This window comes from Larimichthys crocea, chromosome VIII (genome assembly GCF_000972845.2).
Source record: "Larimichthys crocea isolate SSNF chromosome VIII, L_crocea_2.0, whole genome shotgun sequence".
Taxonomy (NCBI): Eukaryota; Metazoa; Chordata; class Actinopteri; family Sciaenidae; genus Larimichthys; species Larimichthys crocea.
This window is the reverse complement of record NC_040018.1, coordinates 32,385,552-32,395,074: the sequence shown is the minus strand read 5'-3', so window position 1 is coordinate 32,395,074 and position 9,523 is coordinate 32,385,552. Positions and strand designations below refer to the sequence as shown.

The window sequence follows — 9,523 nt, the reverse complement described above, 5'->3', positions numbered from 1 at the left end:
GTTCAGATTTACGTGCCTCTTGCTTTAATTTACGAGTCTGCTGGCTATACCATGGTGCTAGCCTTCTTTGTTTAATTATCTTCTTTTTCAGAGGTGCAATAGAGTCTAGAGTTGTCCGTAATGAGCCTGTAGTACTATCAACAAGATGGTCTATTTGTGAGTATGAATTAAACAAAGATTATCAAAGACACAATTACATTGGAAAAAAAGTACAAAAAAATCCTGAAAATTAAAAGACGTCTGTGGAATCTAACAAAGACACAAAGTGAATCTGTTTTCTGGGACGTGTCATGAAAAATCATCCAAAAACAGATTTAGAGAGCTGATGCATTCTACAGAATATTTATGTTTCCGCATATTTAATCTCAATGTGTCACATTTTAAATCCAAACAGAAAACGACGAGTGCAGGACTGAAATCATTTGATATGAAGAATAAAAACACTTTTTATTATTTATTATTTATTTAACAGTCAAATCAATCAGTTTCAAAAAAACTCGAATTCCAACAAATCCAACTTTATTTAAATGAACAGGAAGAAGAATTCATTAAAAACAGTCAGTGTTCAGTCTATGATCATTCATTCATTCAGAAGTATTAATCATGAAACGACCTGAGATCTCGTCCAGGTGAGCAGAGTCACCTGGTCACTTTAAAGCTCTCTTCACTTTCACTTCGACTTCACGTGGAAACTTTAAAGGGAAAGTTTGAAGCCAGCCAGTTAGCTTAGCTTAGCATAAAGCCTGGAAACAGGGGGGACTGTTAGCATTGACTGAAGTGTGCTGGATCCTTTCACTGGGAGCAGAACCAGCTGTTTACACTCTCTATGCTAAGCTAAGTTAGCCTCATAGTGATGGAGCAGACGTGTATGAACTTCTACAAAGACTCAAACGTTCCTTTAACGTTTGTTCAAGCGTTTCCGGATCTGAGCCGTCGAGGTCGAGACGTCGAGTCGCTCAGCAGAACACGGACCTGCGATCAGTCTGTTGGCCTATCAGAGGCGACGTCGTTCTTCTTCTCTGGTTCTAAAACAACATGTTCGTCTGATCGAGGCCTTTAAACACGGCGTCTGCTCCGTCCTGCTGCACACCAGCTGATCCTGGACTGATGATGTCAGTGTGATGTCACTGCGTTTGCTCTCAGAGCGAGTCGTCGAGCGGCGCCATCAGCAGCTGAAGCTCTTTGAAGGCGCTGCCATGACGACCGACGTGTGCCGCCTTGTTCTTCACCACGTTGCTGAGATTCTTCAGCTGCTTGCAGCACGCTCGACACCGCTGATGTCTGCACACAAACACATCGTCTCCATAAACAACGCTGAAACAATGTTAAAACAACGGTGAAACAACGATTAAACGATTAAAAAAACGCTGCTGCAACAATGAAACTACATCAAAAGTTTGATAGAACTAGAATAAAACCACAATGAAACTATGATAAAACTGGAATGAAACTAGAATAAAAATACGATAAAACTGGAATGAAACTAGAATAAAAATACGATAAAACTAGAATGAAACTACAATAAAACCGGAATAAAACTACGATAAAACTGGGATAAAACTAGAATAACACTACGATAAAAGTATGATAGAACTAGAATAAAACTACAATAAAATTGAAATAAAACGATGATAAAACTGGAATAAAACTACGATAAAACTGGAATAAAACTATGATAAAACTGGAATAAAACTAGAATAACACTACGATAAAAGTATGATAGAACTAGAATAAAACTACAATAAAATTGAAATAAAATGATAAAACTAGAATGAAACTACGATAAAACTAGAATAAAACTACAATAAAACTGGAATAAAACTGGAATAAAACTAGAATGAAACTACGATAAAACTAGAATGAAACTACAATAAAACTAGAATGAAACTGTAATAAAACTAGAATAACACTACGATAAAAGTATGATAGAACTAGAATAAAACTACAATAAAATTGAAATAAAATGATAAAACTAGAATAAAACTAGAATGAAACTGGAATAAAAATACAATAAAACTAGAATAACACTACGATAAAAGTATGATAGAACTAGAATAAAACTACAATAAAATTGAAATAAAACGATGATAAAACTGGAATAAAACTACAATAAAACTACAATAAAACTAGAATGAAACTAGAATGAAACTACAATAAAACTACAATAAAACTGGAATAAAACTAGAATGAAACTAGGATAAAACTAGAATGAAACTACAATAGAACTACGATAAAACTGGAATAAAATTAGAATAACACTACGATAAAACTGGAATAAAACTAGAATAACACTACGATAAAAGTATGATAGAACTAGAATAAAACTACAATAAAACTAGAATGAAACTACAATGAAACTACAATAAAACTACAATAAAACTGGAATGAAACTACGATAAAACTACAATAAAACTATGATAAAACTGGAATAAAACTACAATAAAACTGGAATAAAACTACAATAAAACTAGAATAAAACTACGATAAAACTAGAATGAAACTACAATAGAACTACGATAAAACTGGAATAAAATTAGAATAAAACTATGATAAAACTAGAATGAAACTACAATAAAACTGGAAAAAAAATAGAATAAAACTACAATAAAAGAATGAAACTACGATAAAACTGGAATAAAACTACAATAAAACTACAATAAAACTACAATAAAACTGGAATAAAACTACGGTAAAACTAGAATGAAACTAGAATAAAACGATGATAAAACTAGAATGAAACTACAATAAAACTACAATAGAACTACAATAAAACTGGAATAAAACTACGATAAAACTGTAATAAAATTAGAATAAAACTACAATAAAACTACGATAAAACTAGAATGAAACTACAATAAAACTGAAATAAAACTAGAATAAAACTACGATAAAAGGATTGCATCCTACAGGAAGCATTGGTTTTTAGTAACGATGTTGTAACTAAAGTTTGAGTTTGTTCCTTCAATGTAAAAAAATCTGAGCCTTCGTTTTCATTTTTGATATTAAGATTAATTTAAACGAATAAAGTTTCTATTTTGATGCTGTGATGATGTCATAATGATGTCACAATGATGCTGCTGCGACTCACCGTTCCTCTCGTGTGATGTCGACTCCGACAGACGGCGCCGCCTTCAGCGTGTCGGAGATCAACATCCAGAAATGTTTCATGATCAGCTTCAGAGACGTACAGCCGGTCTGCATGTAGCTGTCTCACACACACACACACACACACACACACACACACACACACAGATTATGATATTACGTCACTTTACCTTACTATACGTTTTATATCACGCCACTCTGACCTCAGCACTTGTTTAGCACACTGTCTGTCTGTGTGTTGTCTGTGTGTTGTCTGTGTGTGTGTTGTCTGTGTGTGTGTTGTCTGTGTGTTGTCTGTGTGTTGTCTGTGTGTGTGTTGTCTGTGTGTGTGTGTGTTGTCTGTGTGTGTGTGTGTTGTTTGTGTGTGTGTGTGTGTGTTGTCTGTCTGTCTGTTGTCTGTGTGTTGTCTGTCTGTGTGTCTGTGTGTCTGTTGTCTGTGTGTGTGTGTGTTGTCTGTGTGTGTGTGTGTGTTGTCTGTGTGTGTGTTGTCTGTCTGTCTGTTGTCTGTGTGTTGTCTGTCTGTCTGTCTGTGCGTTGTCTGTCTGTCTGTCTGTGCGTTGTCTGTCTGTGCGTTGTCTGTCTGTGCGTTGTCTGTCTGTTGTCTGTCTGTCTGTGTGTTGTCTGTCTGTGTGTTGTCTGTCTGTGCGTTGTCTGTCTGTTGTCTGTCTGTGTGTTGTCTGTCTGTGCGTTGTCTGTGCGTTGTCTGTCTGTGCGTTGTCTGTGCGTTGTCTGTCTGTTGTCTGTCTGTTGTCTGTGCGTTGTCTGTCTGTTGTCTGTCTGTCTGTGCGTTGTCTGTCTGTCTGTGCGTTGTCTGTCTGTTGTCTGTCTGTCTGTGCGTTGTCTGTCTGTTCGTTGTTCTGGATGGTGTGTTGTCTGTCTGTGTGTGTCTGGTCGGGGTGTGGTCTGTCGGTTGTATGTCGTCTGTCGTTGTCTGTCTGTTGTCGTTGCTTGTCTGTCTGATGAAATGAAATACAATTATCAGTCTAATTGTACATGCTGATGGATGGGATTGGCTGTGTCCTGCCTGATTGGTCGCTCACCTTCCATTATTTATTCTGCAGCAGTTTGTCGATCTGAGGAAGACATGGACGTGCACAGATCCAACTCCACCACACGACCGAAAAACATTTCGAAACATATGAATCTCCCTTATTGACTATACTAAACTCATACAGCCTCATAAGAAAGAAGGAAAACACTGTCTGCTTCCTGAACGCATCATATTCATATATAATCAAATATTCAACATGAAACTTTTGATCAGCCTATCAACATATAGTGTGTCTGTGTGTCGTGTTGGTGTGTGTGTCTGTGTCTGTGTTGTGTTGTTGATTGTTCTGGAGTTTCCTGTCCTTGAGGTTAAGTAGGTCCGCGTTGTGGGCTTGGAGGTCCGTGTGGGCCTTGAGGTCCCCTGTGGGTCTTGAAGGTCACTGCCTAGGGCTCAGCAGTATTTTGTTTGGCCTTTTAGTTGGGAACGATAGTTGCCAAGTCTATCTCCACACTTGGGGTTGTCAGAGGTCACAGGAGGACCTGTTTGCTGTTTTTTGAATAGACATATATATCAGCTTGTTGTGTGACGGTCCAATCGCGTAAACCAGACATCTGTGTCTCCAGACTAGAAACATGCTGACAATTAACACCTCCATGGGTAAAACATTTCTCGTGACTCATTCTGGCGTGTAGTATTTGTGTGTTATCTTGGGTTTAAAGTCGAATCCCAGGATGGTTGGGCAGAATGTGGAGACCGACTTTCACCACTTCTGATGAACTTTGAGAGTTGTCTCTAATTCTCCTTGCACAAGCGTCAATAAAATAATACAGCATCAGGACATCAGAGGGCTCCTGAACACTTTTGACATCTGACCTTTGACCTTTGACCTTTGACTTCAGAAAGATCTCCACAAACATGGTGTGTGTGTGTGTCTGTGTGTGTCCTACACGGCTTTCAGGTTGATGATGTTCAGGATGTCGACGACAATGACAGGTCGTTCATGGAGACGGGCGGCCGTCCAGAGCGCTCGCGCAGACAGGAGTTACACAGGAAGAGTGAAGAGAGGAGGAGAAGTGCTCAGCTGTATGCGGAAACAAGATAAACTCCAAATATGGTTGTTGTGAGTCTGCTGATTGGATGACTGGGTGTGTGATAATATGCTCTCTTCGATTGGGCTGCTGGGAGTCAGCGCTCTACACCTTGATGTCCTCTCTGATCTCAAAGCGGACCGCACCTCTCCAGGTTCTTGTGTCGGCTGCTCGCATCCGCAGGCGATCGTGTCCGTACCCTTCTTGATCTGAGCAACGCCTCCCGCGCTGATCCAGAGCGCGCCGCCACGGTTCATTAGGAGAAGACTGAGGACCACACCACACACACACACGACCACACACAAACAATATCACATGATGGAAACAGGAAAGCTTTGTTTGATTGGTCCGTTCAGACTTACTAAGGAAGGAATCGGCCCACGTTGAGCCCGATTGCTCGTTCCTGCTGCTCAGGTATGACCTTCGGTTGTTGTTTGGACTCGTCCGTAGTGACGGAGGGGCGGAGGGAGGGCGGAGGGGCGGGGGGGTGTCAGAGGGCGTAGGACGCTTCGCACAGGTGACCACAGTCGGCTTCCACCCTTTGGGACAGGTGTGGAGGAGCCAAGCGAGGCAGCCTGAACACAAACGTCAAACAAAACGTCACGTCAACGTAACGAGAAGTTAAACGATGAGCTCCTCAGGATTCATTGCTGTCGTTTCACTGACCTGGCTGCTTGTCAGGAAAAGGAACACCCACGTCCGTCACTGACGGCCAACGCTAAGATTTAAGATGGTCTCTGAGGAGGAGGAGGAGGAGGGGGGGAGGAAAGGAAGGAGGAAAAGGAGGAGGGATGAGGAGGGAACGAGAGATGCGATTTTGATGAGGGGGATGATGATGAGGGGAAGAGGAAGAGGAGGCATGCGGAGTAAAAGGAGGAGTCGGAAGAGGAGGATGAGATTGATGCAGGAGGCTGAGGAGGATGAAGAAGAGGATGAGGCGGAAGGAAACATGAGGTAGGAGGAAGAGGGATGATGAGTAGGAGGAAAAGGAGAGGAGGAGAAGAGGAGGAAGAGGGGAGGAGGCGGAGGAGAAGCGAGAGGAGGATGAGGAGGCGGAGGAAGAGGAGAAGAGAGGAGGAAGCGGGGAAGGGCGGAGCGGAGGAAACGGAGGAGGCGGAGGAGGAGAGGAAAGGAGGAGAGGAGGATGGGGAGCGAGGAGGAAGGAAGAGGAAGAGGAGGGAAGAGGAGGAGCGGAGGGAGGAGGCGGAGGGAGGACGACGGAGAAGAGGAGGGAAAAGGAGGATGAGGGATGAGGAGGGAAGAGGAAGAGGCGAGGAGGAGGGATGATGAGGAAGAGGGGAGGAGGAAGGAGGAGGAGGCAGAGGAGGGAGGAAGATTAGGAGTAGGAGGATGAGGAGGAAAAATGCGGCTTCGCGGAGAGGAGGATGAGGAGGAGGAAAAGGAGGGGGGCGGAGGAAGAGGAGGAAGAGGAGGCAGGAGGAGGAGGAGGAAGAGGAGGAGGCGAGGAGGCAGGAGGAAGGGAGGAGGAGAGGAGGAGGAGGAGGAACGAGGAGGAGGAGGAGGAAGAGGAAGAGGAGGGAAGAGGGGAGGAGTAGGAGGGGCGGAAGAGGGAGAGGAGGAAGAGGAGGGGAGGAGGAGAGGAGGCGGAGGAGGAAGAGGAAGAGAAGGACGAGGAGGAGGAAAAGGTAGGCTGAGGATGAGAGGAAGCGAAGCGGAGGCGCGGAGGCTGATGGGAGAAGAGGAGGAGGAAGAGGAGGGGAAGAGGAGGAGGAAGAGGAAGGAGGAAGATGACCCTTCAATGTGAGGACGTGTTCTTTGTTCACGTGTTCTTGTGTTCACGTGTATGTGTTCACGGGTTCTTTGTTGTTCTGTGTTCTTGTGTTCACTGTTTTGTGTTTTGTGTTCACGTGTTCTTGTGTTTCTTGTGGTTCTTGTGTTCACGTGTTTCTTGTGTCTTGTGTTCTTGTGCTTACGTTGTTCTGTGGTAACGGGGTTCTTGTGTTCACGTTCAGCGTGTGAACCACCGTCCTCTGGCGGAGCCGGCAAGGTTCAGACATCTCGGAGGAGTCGCGCTGAAGGAGAAGAGAGATTCACTTGACACTCAATGTGAAAGATATAATGAACACGTATCTAAATGTCCTTTTGGTGATAGCTTTACTTGTGATCAAGCTGACTGTGATTCAGCTGACTTGATAAGCTGACTGTGCATCAGGATGACGAACTACAGATGGCGTTCTGGGCTGGAAGTTCTTATCACTCTTCCTGGGTTGTGTATTTCAGTTGACGACACTTTTCGTCCGCCTGCCTCGCTGTGGCTCCGCCTCTCGCCTTTCGGGGGCTCCGCCTCCTATCAGCATCAGACTCTGCTTCACCCCTGATTGAACTACAACAACCCGTGGACGACCGAGACAGAGTGACCGAGAGACAGAGAGAGACAAGAGACGAGCGTAGCTTGGGCTGTGTAAACGACCCCCAGACTGAGGAAGCACGTTGCTAAGGAAGAGTTGTTATGACCAGCAACACACCCCCTGGACGAGAAGAAGCGGACACAAGACAGAGACACCGGCAGACCAGAGGCCACAGGCAGAGACACAGGAGAGACACAGGCAGAACACAGTGCAGAGGGACCACGCAGAGACAGAGAAGGACACAGCAGACCTGCTGGGCCAGAGGAGAAGACGTGCCCCATGCACACAATTGCGAGTGGCGACTAGCTGCACTTCTTCCTCCTGAGATTCCATGACATTAGAGACACAGACTTTTCCACCAAATTGCGGTACACCACAGAGGGACTTTGAGAGGCCACTGGACCCACCCAACCCTCCCCGACCTGCCTACCATTACTTACAATTTCCTGTTTTTATGTTTAAAAATTGATCTGTGCTTTTTGTTGTTACACGCTTTTGCGCATGTAAAACATGTTTCCCATGCCACTAAAGCTGAATTGAATTGAAAAGACCGACAGAGAGAGGAGAGAGAGAGGAGACAGGACAGAAGAGAGAGCCACAGACAGAGAGAGCACACAGACAGAGAGGACACAGCAGGAGTGAGAGAGAGAGACCAGAGAGAGAGACACCACAGAGAGAGAGACAGAGGCCGCGACAGAGAGAGCGAAGCGACCAACAGACAGGCGAGAGGGGAGACAAGACCAGAGAGAGCGCCACCGACCAGATAGACAGACAGGACCGAGAGAGTGCGAGAGGAGGAGACCGAACAGAGAGAGACCACAGACAGAGAGAGGGACCAGGCAGAGAGAGACACAGCCAAGAGAGCGACCCCGGACCAGAGCGGACACAGACAGACCGACAGACAAGACACAGACAGTCCAAGACAGACAGCAGAGAGAGTGGAATTCTAGCGGTCGTTTCCTAACTGTCTCCGCCAGAATACGGGAGTTTGTTCAGCGACGGCCCTTTCGCAGACGAACGGGGGCGGGTTAGCAGTTCGCCTGAGCTCGTGGACACTGGCGACTGTGTGACATGAGAGGGCTGGACCAGTCAGGCACAAGATTGCCTCCCCCTCATGGTGCACCTCAACTTTCTTGCCACCTCTTTTCATTCACTAAGTCGCATGTCGCTGATTAACCACAAGCATCTGGAATTCTATGAATTTTGGGCTTCTCCGCACTGTCCTTTCCTCACAGAAGCATCCCCACGAAGGCCCATACCAGTTGCGGCCTTTTCTTTTCTCCTAAGATAAGCTACCCCAGGTACCCCCGACCCAGATTGACCCACGCGGCCTAAACGATGACAGTTTGGCCCCTAGTCTGGCTGAAGCTTATGTGTGTCGTTTGCTGGTGATGAGTTAACTAGAAGACAGAAACAGTACCGACACAGACGGTTAGCGGCAGCTTGACCCAACCCGGTGCTGGGGCAGGCCCGCTTATGCCAGTTACTAACCGGGGGGTGCCTGTCGGGGCGGGGGGGGCCCATTGCATTAGCCCTGAAGTATGCTCTTTAGTGTCAGCTCTTGGCGATCTGTTTTGTGTCTGTTTGTTTTTGACCTGGGCTTCGGATGGCCCATTAACAAACATGTCTTGAACAAAGACCCCTCCCTGTCAGTTTGCTTCTCCGCTTGGAGCTCTCCCGTTTCGGATCCTGGTCAGCGAAGGGCGTACCTCTTCAGGATGGAGCTTCGTGTGAAACATGTATTGACAACTGCTCAAGGTGGATGGAACCTAATCCCCTTTGTGCCCGCCGTAAGTCGGCGCGGACCAAGGCGTGTCCTCCCCCCTTCCTCTGAGACTCCCTCTTCTGATTGCAACCCCCCGGCTCTCACTGGCATGACCCCGTTCACTCTACCACTGCCGGCTCTCTTTTCTATGTCATTTCGCCGCTACACCTGTCGCCGCTGATGCGTGGGACGGGCCTGTGGCATC

General features: G+C 45.7%; 1 protein-coding gene across 1 annotated transcript in view; it reads right to left on the bottom strand.

Moving 5' to 3' along the window:
• Window positions 1-444: 444 nt before the first annotated feature.
• The window catches only part of katnb1 (katanin p80 (WD repeat containing) subunit B 1), a 29,411-nt gene continuing 20,332 nt past the window's right edge, over window positions 445-9,523 (bottom strand). The window contains exons 13-17 of the mRNA XM_027281386.1: window positions 5,895-5,921; window positions 5,567-5,759; window positions 5,384-5,451; window positions 3,089-3,209; window positions 445-1,281 (exon numbers count right to left, since the gene is read on the bottom strand). Coding sequence (XP_027137187.1) covers window positions 1,140-1,281; window positions 3,089-3,209; window positions 5,384-5,451; window positions 5,567-5,759; window positions 5,895-5,921 — 551 coding nt within the window. The 3' untranslated portion in view covers window positions 445-1,139. The remainder of the gene's footprint in view (window positions 1,282-3,088; window positions 3,210-5,383; window positions 5,452-5,566; window positions 5,760-5,894; window positions 5,922-9,523) is intronic.